General features: G+C 34.7%; 1 protein-coding gene across 2 annotated transcripts; it reads right to left on the minus strand.

The window, feature by feature from the left end:
- Positions 1 to 230: 230 nt before the first annotated feature.
- Positions 231 to 16,958, minus strand: FBXO47 (F-box protein 47). 2 transcript variants are annotated; one of them, XM_084236476.1, is made up of 10 exons: positions 16,677 to 16,958; positions 16,094 to 16,264; positions 13,223 to 13,299; positions 11,315 to 11,392; positions 8,870 to 8,978; positions 6,341 to 6,517; positions 4,918 to 5,064; positions 4,125 to 4,267; positions 1,205 to 1,364; positions 231 to 520 (listed from the first exon to the last, which is right to left on the minus strand). In XM_084236476.1, the coding sequence occupies exons 1-10, from the start codon at positions 16,855 to 16,857 to the stop codon at positions 408 to 410; spliced, it is 1,356 nt and encodes a 451-aa protein (XP_084092602.1). In that variant the 5' UTR covers positions 16,858 to 16,958; the 3' UTR covers positions 231 to 407. The 2 variants fall into 2 exon arrangements, with proteins under 2 accessions (XP_084092602.1, XP_084092603.1); XM_084236477.1 differs by lacking the exon at positions 16,094 to 16,264.
- Between the last annotated feature and the right edge of the window lie 2,220 nt (positions 16,959 to 19,178).

The raw sequence follows: 19,178 nt of genomic DNA on the forward strand, positions 1-19,178 counted from the left end.
GGTTATAGCTACCCAACCTAAGCAAAGTGAACATGTACATACTATCTAGTGACTCTGGGTCTGCTCTAAGTATAAAACAGAATTTTCTCTTGCTTTGAAGATCCATACATACAGGTTGGCAGGCCCAAGATTCTTGGACACTAACATTCCATTTAATTTGGTGTTTGGTTTATAAAAGTCTGGAGAGGCACAGCTTGTTTTGAGAAATAATATATTCTTGGGTTTGCCTACACTTTTTTTTTATTAATAATGGTATAAACGATTGCTTCTAGAATTCTATGCCGCTTCTGAATTCTTAGTTATTTAGGTGATAAAAAGTTCCATGAATGCTATTTTTGAGAATGCGAAAGTAGCACTCTTCTGTTATTTCAGTGAGGCATTCTCTAAAGGCAAGGCTTTGTGAGAATTTAGGTAGAGAGAGTATTCATGGTCAAATATAAGACCTCTTTATGGAAGTTAGCCTGAGCATGCACAAGATGGAACAAATTCAAAAAGCTTCTGTCATCTTCGTCACGGTCTCCTATATGCCATATGCACGAATGGACAGCAGGGGAAAGAAAATGACAGTTAGCATTTTCGAAATGTGACTTATTTGAAACATAAGAGGTTCCACTTTTTCTAATAATATGTAGCAGAAGACTAGTTAGTGATCTTTACTAAGTCAGATAATAGCCAATGAAGTTTATTGATTTATAAATTCCATAGCCATGGAATTTTATAAGTGGACTGGAATGGAAGTCAGAAGAAAAAGACACTGTTCATATTTTATTGCTTCTAACTTTATGACCTTGAGCTAGTCTGGTAATTTTGCTAATCTTAATTTTCTCATAAGTAAAATAGGGTTGATTATTATGTTGGCTACCTAATAAAACTGTGAAGTAATTAATAAAAGTTGAAACTATACAAACATAGGATATGGTGATGATTATCATAATTGGTAAGTGAAGAAGTTAAACTTTTTCACTGTGGAAAATTGAAATTAGTTCCTTTCAGAGCAGACTTTTCAATTTTATGTTTTCCATTAAAACCAATACCAGATTTTAAAAATGACAAAACCAGGAACTAAATATAGTTCATGGAAAAACAAAAAATGTCTGCTGCTTCTATTCTTAGTTGAGAAAGAAAAGTCAACGCAAAATTATTTCTAAGTGGAGAGTAGAACGCATTTTACTCACACCTGTGCACGATCTACACATGTACTCACCAGCCATAACTGCCTGTAGCATCTCCATTATGACACATGCAAATGCATTTGCCACACTTTGCAGGAAGTTATTTCTTTCCACTGGAGTGCTAAATACTTTACAGACTTTTTGCATCATTTTAACTGCCCAGTCCATGCAGTATAGTTCTTTCTCACACACCTGATTAAGACATATAAAGCATTATGGTAAATCTTCACATAAAGGAAGCTGTGGAATTTTAAAATGTTATTAACAATGACAGTTTATGAACTTATTGCACGTAACATCACATGGAAGCTGAGAAATAACCATATCTAATACTCCTTTGTTTATAGTACAATTTTATTTTATTTTATTTTGTTTGTTTGTTTGTTTTTTAAAGATTTATTTATTTATTTACACAAGCACTGGGTACAGTCAGAGGCACGGGAGGGTGAGAGAATTCACCAGAGCCGGGCAGAGAGCAGAAAAGACAGACTGATGAAGTACACTGCTGAGGGGAGCAGCGGGCGGCAGGAGAGGTCTGCATGCCATGTGGGACCCTCGCCGGGATGCCGGGGATCGAACCAGTGCTGCAGAGGCTGCGGGCAGCCTCGCAACCCAGCGCTCAACCACTGCACCACCGGGGAGGCCCTATAGTACAATTTTAATGGGAAAATGTGTGAAGTAAAGGAAAGCCTGGTTCAAGATTACCATAGAATATTATTTATTAATATAAGAACTAATTTTGAAAACAATTATCAAACATGAACATGACCTCTGTTCATTCATCCAATAAGTCTTTACCCAGCACATGCTAAGAGAGACAATGGCAAGCCATAAAGCTTACACATAAAGCTTAAAGCATTTATCAAGAGGTCTTTTTATATTTTCAAGAGGTCTAATGAAGGTAACAGATAAATAGGCAAATTTCAATAGGCAAGAGAACTCTATGGTATCATAGCAAATTTCCATTTTGAGATATGTAGGGAATATTTGTCTCTAGTATTTAAAATGTAATTAAAGAAATGCTTAAAATAAAGATTGCATATTAATAGTTAAAACTGACAAAAGTTTTATTTACTAACATTTTAAATGACCAATTTAACTTACATAAGCAAATAATATCCAGAATGAAAATAAAATATGTAGCAGTGTGGCTAAATAATGTTAATATTACAGGAAAGATTTCTCGACTACTTTTTGTGTAAGTTACAGTACCAGGCTCTATGAAAGAAACAGTTCTGGATTTCAAAGATCTTGCAATCTATTTTGGGAGATGACTTACCCCACACATACAACAACTTAAGAATACTTAGTGAAGGAAGATAAAAAGAAGACAAGTCTGAAGCAATTAAGAGAAAATTAATTATCAGAGTTGGGGTGTTAAATCAGTGAAGACTTTATAGAGAAAGCTTCTTCACCCCAGTGACTTCTTTCTATCTCCTTTGCCAAAGAGACCTTCCAAAAACATAAAACAGATCTGTCTCTCCCCTTCCTAAGACTTTTCAGCAGCTCCCTATTAAAACACAGGTTCAGGCTCCACAAAATACTTCCTCTTCTGTAATCTCACTCTTCAGAAACAATACTGAATTACTTACAGTCTCTTGAATAACCATACAGTTTCTTTTTTTTTTTACTGAGGTAATTTGCTTAATTATTAAGATAAATATGTACATTGAAAATGTAGTTAATTTAGTAGCTTCCCTCAAGTTTTCACATTTTAAAAAGAGCTACAGAGGTTTTGTTTGTGTTTTAACATTTGGTACAGATCCCATCAATTACTCTTTACAGAAGATTACTCTATTGCTTTTGAAGCACTGGTTGGTCTGGCATCTGTGATGATAGCCAAATAAATGAGATTCTATGTAACACATGCAGGTGCATGCTTGAATTATTTGCCCACTCTTCCTGCTTGTAAACTCTTACTATCCTTTTTTTTTTTTAAAAAAAAGATTTATTTATTTATGCATACAAGAGCTGGGGTACAGGCCAGAGGTGTGGGGGCGGGGGTGAGAGGATTCACCAGTGACAGAGTGGGGAACAGAACAGGCAGATTGACCGAAGTACACTGCTGAGGGGAGCAGCAGAGGGCGAGTCAGGAGAGGTCTACTGTGCATGTAGGTTGCTCCTTGGCCGGCTGGGTATCAAACTTGTGCTGCAGTGGCTGTGGACAGTTTCATAGGTTGTGTATTAACCCCTTGCGCCACTAGGGAGGCCCCCCTTCTATTCATTTTAAAAAACTTATTTCTACTGAAATTGGGGGAGTTTTTTCTGTGTTCTATAGTCACCCAATATCGGCTCTTCTCTGATACCACTAAACCTTGTGGACATATATTTTTCACTAATATCTCTGAATTTATTCACATATATCTTATTACCTCTTAAAAGACTGTAAGCAGATCTTGGTCAGAGATTTGTGCTATTAATTTCCATAGTCTTAGAATCTTATACAGCATACAGAAATTGGGTAAAACCTCAATTTGTGTTAGATGAGTGAATATTAATTATATTTTTATACTGTTTTATTTTGAAAAACATTGTAACTATTCTAAAGTAGGGAAATAATATAATGAACTCTCAGTACTCATTTTTCAGCTTCAACAATTACCAGTCTTGTTTCCTTTCGACCACCATTCACTTCCATATCTTCTCCCTGCTGCCCACTGATAATTCTGAAGCAAATCAAATGAGGTATTTTATTTTTTTAATGAAATTTAAAAAAAGAATATAACTTGGAAGAGATGTGTAGTGGCATGAAGTGGGGAGAGTAGTTAATATAGGTAATTATTCCAAATATGATAGTTTATTACTATATTTAAAAATTTTACAAGCATATATACTTAAGTACTTATTCTTTCGAAATGTTTTGTACATATTTCAGTTCCTTTATGGCAACTCCCTGGTAGGGCAACTATCATGTTAAACAACTTGCTAAAGAAAAACTTATTATTTGCTTACCAAAGCCAAAAAGACTATCAGTCTTGCCAGTTCGATGGCCCTTCCATTCACTGCTTTACTAGCCATGAAAGTGAAACAGATGTTGTTTCCACTTAGGATTAAGAGACGTGCATTATTCTCCAGCAGCCACTCACGGGGAACCACTTTTATGAGAGGAAAGAGTTATTTAATGAGAAATTACATAATAGCTATAGTAAACATCATTAAATACATGTACTATTATATCACTTGATTGGAAATACAATGTGTGTCAAGGGAAAAGCTCAGAAATAATGCTTAAGTATTTCAATTACAGCATTTAACCAGAGGTGAAGATTACTGTCATGTCAAGGCAGCTCTTACAAATGAACGTGTAATATACTCAAAACATTTCTCTATCCATAGGTCAATAGACAAGGTGGCCCAATTCTGTACAAGGAAAGAAACCTTGTAGGTATGGGAAAATTGGTTCAGCTTTCTGTACCAACAGGAGAGGGCTTTCTTATATAATCTAGGAGGGTGTTTCTAAGAACTGGCAAAATGGGAATAATTGAGCTAATTAAATTTTAAAGTTTTGGATAATAATAGTAATATATGCATATTTATAAAATTGGCAATTAAGGAAAGCAAGTTCATTACACACATTCTCTTCAAACATGTCAAACTCTTTAAATATTTTAGAGCATTCAGTGATTTCCCATAGGTAGTTCATTTGTTACCTGTAGAATTATCCTTACAATATTATAACTATATGCTAATAACAAATTTCTATTGCTCTGTGTGGTAAATATAAATAGATAGATATATGTTTTACCTGATAGTTCATCTACAAGACTGATAACATCATCTGCTGTCCACTCTTTGGTGCCTGTGTCATACAGCAATTTTATGGCATCAGCCAAGCCTTTCAGATTGGATTCATCGGTAGGCCCTTCTATCATTTTCTGCCAAACAACCTGTCCTGAATGATAATTGAAACAAAAACTAAGCTATGACAGAGAGCTGGCTAAAGACTTGATGGATTGTTTAAAAAGGAAATTGGATTGCATAATGGAGTCCACTAGTTAGATATATGCTACTTTTATTTTCATTTTCATAACAAAATGTCAACTCTGATGATGTGATGAGGCACAGCAAGGATAGATAGCTAACTGAATTAAAGAAAAGGTAGTTTCACCAAGTGGAATATTGCTTCTAGTTTGAAGATACTGCTATTCCTATAGCAGAAATTAGAATAAACAATTGATGTAATCTTATTAAAAAGAAGTGAAACCTTTCTTTCCAACAAGAGAGCATGCTGAATTAAGAATTTCACAAACATTTAAATCAAAATTGATTAATCCATTCAATTTTTATTACTTATATGGCCTGTTATATTTGTTAATTACATACACACAATTTAATCCCAGACTGACTTTCTGCTGCTACTCTGAATACTTTAAATCAGTTACCTCCTAAAATAAGGCAATATGAGGTAAAGAAATATATGCTAATCTTAACATGAATCTAAATAAAACTTAATTAGAAAGGCAAAAAATGCAAAAATTCATATTATGCATCTAAATTTAAGTAAAATATCAAATCTAACTGCTACTTTGCTTCACTGGTACCATTAGCCCCCTCCAGCACCAAACATAACCTTGAGTGAAGATAATGTCTACAAATGAAAAGCAGCTATTTTAGGCAAGACAAAGATAATGGGAATATATACAGCAAAGGCCAACAATATAATTATTTGTCCTGAAACTTAAGTTATGCACAAGTTAATGTTGTACACAACTATAAAATCATAAAGCACAGGAATGATGAAGCTGAACAGGTACAAAAAGATACACTTCCTGAAGTAAAAATAATTAACCAGTGTTAAGACAGATGTCCTTAAAAAAATGGATTCTCGGGCCTCCCCGGTGGCGCAGCGGTTGAGCGCTGGGTTGCGAAGCTGCCCACAGCCTCTGCGACGCCGGTTCGATCCCCGGCTGCTCCCCGGCCACCGGAGGAGGATCCCACATGGTGCGCAGACCTCTCCTGCCACCCGCTGCTCCCCTCAGCAGTGTACTTCAGTCCTTCTGCCTGCTCTGCTCCCCGCTCTAGCTCTGGTGAATTCTCTCACCCTCCCGCGCTTCTGACTGTACCCAGTGCATGTATAAACAAAACAAACAAATATAATAAATAAATAAATAAAAACATGCCTCTATTAAAAAAAAAAAAAACTAAAAAAAAAAAAAATGGATTCTCACCATCTTGAGGAGATATTGGTCCAAAGATGACATATAGTAATCTTGCCTGATTCACCATTGGCCATGGTTTTAATATACGAGTCAACCAAAAAGCAGAATCACTTTGATGTATCCAATGATCAAGTAGGACATTCCTACAGAACAGTCTGATTCTTAACTCCAGTTTTCGTGCACTTCCTATAAAGACAAAAGAATTGTAATCATTCTTCCTGGAAAGGTTGATAGGTATATTGCATACGTCAAAGACATCATCAATATACTTTGTACTGAAAGCAGTATTTTATTTTCCTCTTAAAAATTTCAGATTAGCAAAAGGCTAATTTTAAAAGTTTTATTGAGATATAATTTACACACCACAGTTTACCCATACAAAGTGTACAATTCAATGTTTTAGTATATTGACAGATAATGTGCAGTCATCACCAAATAAATTTCATCACCTCAAAAAGAAACTTCTTTTAGCACTCGCTCTTCTGTCCTATCCTTTACCACTCCCAGCTCTAAATGATCAATAATCTATTTAGATTCTCTACAGATTTCCCATTCTGGACTTTCATGTGAATGGAATAATATAGCATATGGTCTTTTGTGACTGGCTTCTTTCCCTTAGCATAATGTTTTCCAGGTTCATCCATGTAATGGCAAGTATCAATACTTCATTTATTTTTATGGCCAAACGATAGTCTACTATTAACTATACCACATTTTGTTCATTCATTTATCCACAGATGAACATTTGGGTTGTTTCCACCTTTTGGCTATTATAACTAATGCTATTAACATTTATGTACCAATTTCTGTATTTCCATTTCTTTTGGGGATATACGTAGGGGTAGAACTGCTGGGTCATATGATAACTTTATGTTTAATCATTTAAAGAACTGTTAGACTGCTTTCCAAAGTGAATGCACCATTTGACATTCCCACCAGAAGTGGGTTCCAATTTTTCCACATTCTCACCAACACTTGTTATCTGATTTTTTTATTCTAGCCACCCTAAAATCAAATTCTAGGTATGAAGTGGTATCTTCTGTTTGTTTTTTTAACTGTTTTTTTTTTTTGGGAAGTACATATAATTTAAATATTATATACTATTTAAAGTAAAGTATATAATTCAAGGCCTATACCAAAAAGATTGGAAACAAGCTGGCCTAAAAGCAGACACAATAATCAACACTGTGTGCCAAACTCCCAGCTTTCTCAAAGCTTTACTATCAATATATTTGCTTCAGATTTTAAAAACATTGTAAATATAAGGCTTCTTATGTATCACTCCCAGTCCCCTTCATCTTCTACCCCAGAGACAATCACATCTTGCATTTGAGTTTTGTCCGCCTGTATAAGTTAGGGTTTTCTAGAGAACAGAACTAAAAGGTTATGTGTATATATACAGAGAAGGATTTATCTTGAGAATAATAGGCTCACACAATTGTGAAGGTCCAGTATCTGCAGGGTAGGCTAGTAAGCTGAAGACTGTAGACCAGCAAGGAAGAGTTGTTCAAATGTAAAGGCAGTCTGCTGGGAGAATTCTTTCTTGTTTGGAAGGTTTAAATTTCAGTTTAAAAAAATTTGAATTCAACTGAGTTTAAAATGAGAATGAGCAGTATGTACACGATCTACCACCTTATTAATTATGGTGGAAAATCTTGCTTCTGATTTACTGTAGCTTTTATATATTCTGAATAAAGTCAATTTAAAATTTAAAAAAATAAAAAAAATGAATTGTTAGTTCATTCGATCTTTTTCAATTTTGGCTTTCAAATGATTAGATGAGACCCATCCACATTATGGAGGGTAATCTGCTTTATTCAAAGTGTACTGATTTAAATATTAATCTCACCTAAAAAATAATTTCAGGGAAACATCTGGATCAAATACCTGGGTACCCAACCCTACCAAGGTTAACACCAAAATTAACTATCAAATCTCCCAACTATGTTCTTACATTTTTAATGTAAAGAATATATAGAATTATTTTGCATGTTTTAAATACATATATAATTAATATAATATAGAAAGTGTCCTTTTTTCTTACATTTTGAGATTTATCCATATTTACATGTGTGACTCTAGTTCTTTCCTTATAACTACTAATATTTTTAATTTCATGAGTGTGCCATAATTCATTTATCCATTCTCCTGACAATAGGCATTTGGATCGTGCACAGCTTTTCATGGTGACATGCTCTAATGCTCATCCTTACACATTTCTCCTTGCACACGGTGTAATTAATATGGTATAGGGTTCCATCATTTTAAAACTATGCAGTATTTTAGATATGCATAAAGGTTTAAAAGATATACAATGGACACCTTTGAATCTTAAGAAAAAAATATTAATACAGTTGAAACCCTCTGAGTACATCTTTCTCTAATCACATGACAGACACTATTTGCTCCCTGTCCAATTCAGAGTCTATCATTCTCTTACATTTCTTTGTTCTTTTACTACATATAAATGCAACAATTTTTAACTTTGCTTTTTTTCCCCACTTTAATCTCTGTCTATGGTGAACTGTAGTTCTTTACCTGGTTTGCTGCAGACAATTGTCTGCATCTTGCGGGAGAGATTAGTCAGCTCACATAAGAAGTTATAAACACGATGGCACTCAAGTTCATCCCAACCTGCTGTTAATGTCTGAGGATAATAGAATAAAGGAAATGTTGCCGATGTTCAGGCTATCAAGTTAAAATGTAAGTCACTATTGCCTTATGAGTGTAACTGTTGTAGCACATGATCCAGGTGATGTACAGTTCTTATCCACTATGGAACTATTCAAATTAATAAAAAAATTTACATAAACAAAAGCTAAAAAATGCTCCAAAATCCAATTTCATTTTGGTTATAAAAAGAGTATTTTTTTCAGAAAACCCGTAACTCTGTATGAGGAAAATAAAGTAAGGCCCAAACCCTAAAACACAGCTGACATCTAATTCATAACTATATTATGAATTAGAGTGTAACCTCTTCCCCCCCACAACTATCATTTATGATATTTCTTACAAATGATAATGATCTCATTTTAATGTGACAACAATTTTTGACATTTGGATGTAAGTAAGCAAAATGTTTTTATTAGGACAAAATTTAAGTGTTATCTTAAACCATAATGTACAGATAAACATATATGAAAAGGAAATTCAAATGCTATAGCACTATAATTAATTTTGCAAAGGTTGATTAATCATATAAATTTTTCTTAAAATAATTGAACTGAATTCCAGTAGTTTAAAAATTCATCTTAATTTCTCTGGAAGGACATACAAGAAGCTTCTGTTCAAGGGAACTCAGTGGCTGACGAACACGTGTGGAACAAGATTTACTTTTCACTTTCTACCATTTTGTACCTTTTTAATTTTATATGATTACATGTGCTTATATTACCTGTCCAAAGAAACAAGCAAATAAAAAAAAAATCTATCTTGGAAGAGGGTTAGTAGCAGGGCTTAGTGCCTTGGAATCTGGGCATCTATACGCCAGCTGTGATAAAGAGCATGACTATTGCAAACCTCATAAGGTTGTATGGCTTAAGTAAGTCATTACATGTAAGCCGCTAAATAATATTATTTTACTTTTATTTCTTTTAAATTCTTTTTATTTTATAATCTTTTATTTCTAATAAAAGATTAGCCAAAATCTTCTCTCACACAGCTGATTTCTTTTGAAAATACATTTCTTTTTTGTTCCAGCTTATTGAGATATAATTGACATGTAACAGTGTGTAAAGTTAAATTTATACAGCACACAAGGCCTCCCCTGGTGGTGCAGCGGTTGAGCGCTGGGTTGCGAGGCTGCCCGCAGCCTCTGCAGTGCCAGTTTGATCCCCAGCCACCAGCAAGGGTCCCACCAAAAAAAAAAAAAAAAAAAAAAAAAGTTACACAGCACAGTAATTTTATACATAGTGGTCTACCCTTATCAACACTGGCAACACATCCCAAGATTCTCTGTGGATGCTTGAAGTCATGGATAGTATTTAACCATAGATATACTACATGTTTTCCTACATATACATACTTTTAATAAAGTTAATTTATAAATTATGCACAGTAAGGGATTAACAACAATAACTAAAAATTAAGTAGAACAATAATTACAATATACTGAAGTAAAAGTTATGTGAATGTGGCCTCTCAAAATTATCTTAGTGTATGTAGTATTTTCAGACTGCAGTTGACTGTGGATAATAAAACTGTGGAAAGTGAATGCAAGGATAAGGGAGACTATTGTATGTATATATTGCAAAATGATTATCACAATAAGGTTAGTTAACACATCTGTCACCCTGCCATGATTATTTTTTTTCATGTTGATTTCTAAAATCACATCTTAAATAACTGACCCAAGACTTAAAATTGATCACACACACACACACACACACACACACACACACACACACTCCTCCCTCTATGATATTTTTAGTCTTTATAATTGACTGGAAATTTTGAGAAGATTGGTATAATGCAAATAAACCTTAAATATTTCTTACCATGAGAAATTCAAGAAGAAAATTTGAGGTGGTAAACACACTATTAGATTAACACATTTTCAAATCTTTACAATTTTTCTTCCCTTTTTATATTATTACTTTTATTAAGCTATGGAAAGATAAATTACATGCTCTACTTGTTAACAATTCAAAAAGCATCCCTTTTACTTCATTAAAAAAAAAAAAATGTACCTGCACACCCTCCCTGGTGGTGCAGTGGGTTGAGCGTGCACTGTGAGCTGTGAAGCTGTCTGCAGCCTCTGCAGCGTGGGTTCGATTCCCAGCCGGCCAGGGAGAAACCCACATGGTGTGGCAGACCTCTCCTGCCTCGCCTGCTGCTCCCCTCAGCAGTGTCTTTGGTCTGTCTGCCTGTTCTGCTTCCTGCTCTGTCTCTGGTAAATTCTCTCACCCTCCCATGCCTCTGACCTGTACTCCAGTTCTTGTATAAATAAATAAATCTTTAAAAAAATTTTTTAAAAAAGTGTACCTGTAAAAATATGCCATAACATTGTAATCCTAAACATTGCATTGGAGCTGCACAGCCACTGAATTTAAAACAGGAAACCTATAAAGAGAATATCTGTTAATTCTTCCTTTTCAGTGGAATTGTAAAATGGTTTGACATCCAAATTTAATGGAAACATGTAAGAATTTTTTTCAGTATTAAATGAAAATAACTAAAAAGCTAAATAACTGACAAGCATCATGATATATTAGGTGGGGATAAGAAGATGTATAAAATAGTCTCTGATTCAAGGGTCTAACACTTATTCAGAGAATAGGATATACACATGTGAAATCATTTTGATAATTCAGGTGAGAATATGTTAGGATGACCAAATAAACACTGTATCAGAACCATGACAGAAGGGAAGCAATGTCCTGAAGTAGAGTTTAGATACAACAAATGGAAAGGATTGGTGAGGGAAACAATAAGGACAAAACTGTATAGAAGTACGAATAAAAAAGGTTTATTTGAGAAGAAAGATATACTAGCTCAATTGGGTCCAAATTAGGAGGATATAAGTTTGCATTATCAGAGAGAACCCTAAATAACAGCTATGAACTTCCTTGGACCTTGCTTCCTGAAATTGAGTAGCCACTGAAAGATTTTTAAACAAGCACCTGAACTTGGTGAAAGTGATGCTTTAGGAAGAGAACCTTGATTTATAGTAAAAAAATGGGAACTCCCTGGTGGCACAGGGGTTAAAGTCTCAGCACTATCAAGCTATTGCCAGCACTGTGGCCTGGCCTGAGTTTGATCCCCAGCCATGGAGCTAAGCCACATGGTTCAGCAGACCTCTCCAGCCTGCCCCCCTGCTCCCCTCAGCAGTGTATTTCAGTAGAGCCGCCTGTTCTATTCCCCTTTCTGTTTCTGGTGAATCCTCTCACCCCTTGCACCTCTGGCCTACATCCCAGTTCTTGTATGTATAAATAATTAAATATTTTAAAAATGTATCATGGGGCCTCCCTGGTGGCGCAGCAGTTGAGCCCTGGGTTGTGAAGCTGCCCGCAGCCTCTGCAGCGCCTGTTCGATCCCCGGCTGCTCCCGGGCCACCTGAGGAGGGTCCCACATGGCGCGCAGACCTCTCCTGCTGCCCGCTGCTCCCCTCAGCAGTGTGTACTTCGGTCCTTCTGCCTGCTCTGCTCCCCACTCTGGCTCTGGTGAATTCTCTCACTCTCCCGCGCTTCTGACTGTACCCAGTGCTTGTATAAATAAATAAAAATAAATAAATAAATCTAAAAAAAAAAAAGTATCACGTAGTAAGAAATGGATGGGAAGCTGCTGCAATAATATCAATCTGAACACAATGCAAATACTGACATTAAAAAAAAACAGTGCATCAGAAATCACCTACTATTGAGAGTAGGAGTGAACCATCAACATTAGATGCATGTTTGGGTTTGCATAGTAAAACTCAATGTCTTATTTGGAGGTTATATTCAAACACATTCATATACAATTTCAAGTCATATATTATCATAAAAATATATATTAAACATACTTTCTTATGTTTTTGTACATTTGGATGGTAAGATTTTAACATTCAAAAAATTATTTCATTTAATAAAATATCTAAGTCACCACTTTGAAACATTCTCAGGATTTCCATGTGGAGCAAAAATACTTTTATACTCTGATAAACCTGATAAACTTGAATGATATACTAAGTTATACATAAAAGTTGTTTTATAATAAGTAGAAGACAGATGCACTACATTTTGGTGGTTTATAATTGGAAAACTATAAAGGATTAGATTATCATCAAATAATTTTTACTACTAATTCATGAAGTCCTATTAAAGATAGATTTAAAATGAGTGTAAGACATTATTAACAGACTGTCTTTACTGGAAATCAAGATTGTGAACTAATTCAGAAGTATAACCTTACTTCTGCAAGTATCTTGTGAATGTACTTTAGTCTTTCCTTTGTGGGTAGCAGCAACGTACATCTCTTAAATAGTAGACCTGTAAGCAAAGAGACACATGAAAAAAAAAAAGACCAAAAAAAAAGACAACAAAACAATTAATTAAAAAATGTCTAAAAAGCAACATAATGCTTCCTAAAAGTCAAGTATGGTAAACCATGGTAGACTGTGAGCTGATGGTTTTTAAGAGGAAGTTGGGGAGAAAGGGTACAAAACACTTAAGATATATGATGTTTACCAAGTGCCTCTGGTAAAGAGGCATTGTCTTCCCAAGAGGCATTGACATAAAATCTCATTAAAACTATGACACTGATATTATAGGATAGGGATGGAAAATAATTTAGATTTAATAAGATACAATAACAAGACACAAAATACATTAGGGAAACTTTAGTCTTTATATAATAGAAAACAGATTCCAATATCTACTGAAATTAACTTTGTAACCACAAAGGAAAAATGTTTTTAAAATTGATAACGTAAAACTTGGAAAGAATGGGAAAAGTGATTTTGTATTCATTTCTTTAAAAACAAAAATTTATTGAGTTGTAAGTAACTAAATTTCAGAGGTTATAAGTAATTTTTGCTCATAGAACATATCCAGTTTGGATGAAATATTTATCTCTTCAAATGTTTCCTTTTATGGAACATGCATGTGAAGAATGTACAGAATTTGTGTTCAGAGATTTAAAAAAAAAAAAGAAACTCAATTTCCCAGTAAGATTTGTAACTTGAATTACAGTGACAGGAAGTCTATGACTTGTTTCCTCTAAGTGTTCTGTTTTCCTAAAATGGCAATGAGTTGTTAACATTCCTATAAGGACAAATGTACTGAAACTAGAAATAAGACACATGGTAGAAAAACATACACCTGAGCAGCATGACCTTCTTCAGTTTTTATCTTATCTGCATTTACTTTTTAACATAGCAAGTATACTTTATGTAATTCTGTAGGAATTCTATGGGAATCAAATTTATTTTTAGAAGTTGCTATGTTTGGGTAACACATGATCAGAATTGAGTTTTAAACATAAATCCTCCTTATTTTTATACATGAGAAGCCAGTTTCGGTGTTTGGTTTTTAGAGTGAGTTATTTTCATGTTATGGCATATCATAACTGGGGAATTATAAGCAATAATTGAATGTTGGTTGTTTTTTCTAATGTAAAACTCCTATTTTTAAGGATTGTAGTTCACCATAAAAAACAAAATGGGCTCACTTATTTTTTAACACAGGTGTCCTGCAATACCCTTTAGAAACCAACTTCCTTAACTTCACACTAAAATAGTTAGATGTAATGTTCTTTCCATACCAGCCATCTGCTCTGTTTGTATAAAGAAGCAAATTAAAATTTATAATCTTCAGAACTCAGGATTCTGAAAATATTATTTTAATGTCTGAAAACAAGAACAGATCAGCTAGGAATGGCAACATATGAAAATGATAAGCACATCAAGCATTTCTCTAATGAATCAGCCATAAGCCAGGTATCTATATCAAAACTAAATGAAAGGTTGAAATCATCACATGAATAAGACCATTTTAATCTGATAGCTATTATGATCAATGTATATTTGTATTTTAATCAAGTTTTAGCCATATAATTGTCTTGATGATTTTTTGTTTGTTTGTTTAAGCAACTGAGACTTGGCCGGGGAGAAAAAATTCTTTCAAAAACCAAAAAATAAACTGTTACCAAGTAACTACTTTCTTTGCAACTCATGATTTTAAAAAAGCTATCTACAATAACAAGTGTCAAAAACTCATTGCTGTAGTTTATTGCTGTAGGACTATTCTAGTCATAAATACTGAATCATAACATTGTAATCAGATTATATACCTTTCATTTATCTTATTAAAATATATGTCATACTGCAGGGGAGGAGGAAGAGAGGGATAAGAGGAAGGGAGGGAGGAGCACAAGGGACTGAGGTGATGATGCACAGGTCTATTGGTGAAGGAAACTCTATGGGGCCTACACCTGAGTGGGTGGGGGGAAGCAAATATTGTTTAAAAGTGAACAGTGATATACAAAATTTAAAAAAAATTTAAAAAATAAATAAAATACATGTCAAATACCCTTTGATGTATTACACAACTATGTGGTCTTATTTGATTACCTTATAATTAAGCATCCTGGGGCTACTAAAAAGTAATATTCATTTAACTTACTGTTATGCCTTTATTTAAATCTCAACATCACTTTCATATTTGAATTTATTGCCATGCTTTGGATAATTCTAAAGTGATTTCATAATTAAATCGCTGTCATTAGTCAAGTCAAAATTAGAATTTTATTCAGCACTTCAATGGGGAATGAAATCAATAAATAGGATGACAGACATAAGTGATTACAAATCAAGGGAAGAAGGATTATAAAGAATTTCCTTTGATAAGGTTAATTTAATCACAGCAAAAGGAAACCATTGCTTCTTATAAAAGAATAAGTGATCTTCCACATGATGGATTTAAACTGTTCTATTTTAAGGACTAGATTATGGTTGAAAGGGGAAAACCAGAAAGAGAGATAAAACCTCTAGATCCACAGAAAGCACAGAAATATATCAGTTTCCTAAACTGGTAAGCCACCTAGACAGTAACAATAGATGACACTGTATTCCTATAAAATCACAAGACTGACACTTAACATTAAAGTGCATTCTCTTATCTTTAAAAATAAGTGTAAAGGACTGTTAAGCAAAAGTCCTCATTACCAAAGAGTGAAAGCATCATAGGAATATACCATTGCCCACAAGCCTTAGAGAATTGCTAATAAAATTCCCTTAATTAAGTACATTTCCTTACTTGTTACAATTTTCATTACATAAATTACCTAAAGATCTGTAGTGCTCCAGTATAGTGGATTCTTGTCTCCTGCCAGGCAGCTCAAGGTTATGAAAATCTTGTAGTAAAAGTCTTTTACTTCCCCATGAGGTTGATATATAATTAATAATGTGCTGGCTGATTGTCTTGGACACCATGCTTAGCATGCTGATATCCTTCACTACCAAAAGAAATACAAATATACATATATACACACACAAAATAAATGGTTCAAATTCAAGAATGTCACTATGAGTCCAATCTATTAATTTGTAAGTTGACTAATAATACTAAATAATGATAAAAATAAACAATAAAAGTGGGTAAAAGGGGAGAAATCTTAAAATTGTTTTTAATCCAGTATACAATGAATTAGAAATATTTTGGGATGTAACAAACTACCATATTCTTATAATTAGAGACATGCTTTAAAAAATTTGGACATCACTGTACTCCTTAGCTCACAATGATAAAACTTCATCATTATTAAGCATTCACCAAGTATTAGCAAAGCCTAAGATGTCAAATTAGTTCTTTGGAAAGTGAAAATATTCAAGTATCTTTGTAGCTTACTCATAATTCCCAAGCCTCACCTGACAAATATCTTAAGATTATTTGGAATATTTCCAATGGCAAGGCCTTAAAATTTCCAAGCGTTGATAAGGGCTGAGAATCTGAATTAAGGGTGTTGGAAGAACAGCTGGATCGACGATTACTACGTCTATATTTCTCGTTGGGAATCAAAGTGAAACTGGTATTTACTCTAGATGCCATCCTTTTCCTTCTCTCATGAATTTTTTCCTGGTTAGAAAAACAAACTACAAGAGACAAAGAAAAAAGGAAATTGTAGTGATGAAAGGCTATTGTTTTTTTTAAATGAGGCTGATACTTTGAGGTGTAATAGTAGTGTCTATATTTACAAGCATAATTTGATATTCAATTTAAGGAGTTCCCACCAGTCTATTTACTCATCGCAGCATGATATAAAATATTAAAAAAATCTTTGCCTTCTTAGCTAAATACTCTAGATAAACAGGTTTGGTAGAAAGTGAGATGGGTATCTGGATGAAATGCGTTCTAAGAAAAGAAATATAAAATCAAAAGGTAAAACATAAAAACGTAAAAGATTTTAACATACTTAATAAATTTAATACATTCAGTGTCTATCAATTAGTACGTAGCTTTTACAATAATCTTTATATTCTAAAAATATCAAAATATTAGCATAGCTTTAAAAATGTGTAGTAAGCTTTTCCATTTTTTAAAAAATTGAGTGCCATCATTTTTGTTAGAAAAATAAAAGATAAAAAATGAAGACTAAGTTTAGAACTTCTAAAATTTACAAGTTCTAATAAACTAAGAAGGCTGCATTACACATAATACACAACTAAGCAGTGAAATGAGTCCTGTAAATTAATAAGACTAGAATAAATATAAGAATAACAATTATTTCCTCCTCAATTTCACTTTTGGTTAATAATAGTTACAGAGAGCTCTATATCTCAAAGACAAACATTTCCTAAAGGGAACTTATTGAATATGACTTACTAAAATCACTGATAATTTACTTACAATAAACAATAATTCTTTTAGCATATATTATGCCTCACACAGTGACTCTGTGTCACTGCTGCTCCAATTCAAATCGCATCTTTTTTTGTACATACACATATATGTATAAAATACATATATTTGTACATGTATTTCATATATACATACACAAACGTATAACCACAGCTCCAATGTAAGGCTCCTTGTTTCTGAGGTAACAACTAAGACATTTCATCAGGAGTTACAAATAAATCTTATGAAAATATCAAAATGCAGTTTCTGCTTTTGGCACAAAATTGCGAAGATCATATTGTTACTTACTCATCTTAAATGGCTACATATCAACTTACACCAACTTAAAAGACATTTGAAAATATGGCAGATATTCAGTGCTTAAAGCCTTAAGCTACTAACCTCCTCTGAAAGCGCACCACAGTACTTTGCTTTAGCACTCAATGAACACTTCAATTAGTAGATACTTTTAAAATAATTAATTATACAAGTAATATGTGCATTGTCAAAGTTTACAAAACACAGCAAAATAAAAAGAAAATGGAATTCACTTAAAATAAAAACACGTTGGGTTATACTACTCCAAGTATTTTACATATTTTTTTTTAAACAAAAAAAGGGGGGGTGTCACTATTCATACTAGCTTGTATTCTCCTTTTTCACAATTATAATTGTAATTAAAATTGTCAGGTCTTTCCATGCTAACAGACACGCTTCTTACGAACATTTATCTTAAAGGCGGTGTGTAATTCCACCAAATGAAGGATCTTGATTTCCTTAATACATGAGGTTGTTTTGCACGTCACAGCAGGCATTTTAAAGCCTCCTCATTATCACAAATTACACAGCTCGCCTGGGGCTCGTCCTGCTTCCCTGAGGAGCCCGGACGCGGGCGCGCGGCTCCCGGGGGCTCAGTGACACCTGGCGGCGGCCGAGGGGCTCCGGCGCCCCCACCGCGGCTTTCGGAACCTCTGAGAGGGCGAGGGCGCGGGGCCCAGCGCCCCGAAAACACCCTCAATCTCCTCAGTTTCCGACGTACCCCCCTCGCCCCTGGGGCGGCGGCATGTTTTTCTGAAAGCCCTCGAGTGTAACGCATCCCCCGGCCCCCCCAGAGAACCCCCAGCCCAAGTAGCCATGAAACGGCGCCTCAGCACCCCGGCCCGGAGCAGGCGCGGGGCGCCCAGGCCGCCCGTGAGAGAAAATTCCAGCAGCCACTCCCGGGTGTGTTTTATTTTGACCCACGAAACCCCGTGAGGACGCCCCTATCTGCTCGGGCAGAACCCCAAACGCCTCCACAGAGGTAAACGAGGGAAACCAGAAGAGACGAACTGGCCCGGACAGGAACCAAACCTCACTGGGATGCATTTTTCAGCCCCTGCATCCATGAAGAGGAAACTGTTGGGGGGACGGGGCTGCCTGTGACAACACTAACTCTCTCAGGAAAGTACTGGGGGGATAAAACCTCTTTTTACCACAGATTTTGATAGTTTTCCGGCTAAAGAATCACAGGAAATGGCATCTAGTCGTTTTCC

Source organism: Talpa europaea (genome assembly GCF_964194135.1).
Source record: "Talpa europaea genome assembly, chromosome: 7".
NCBI lineage: Eukaryota > Metazoa > Chordata > Mammalia > Eulipotyphla > Talpidae > Talpa > Talpa europaea.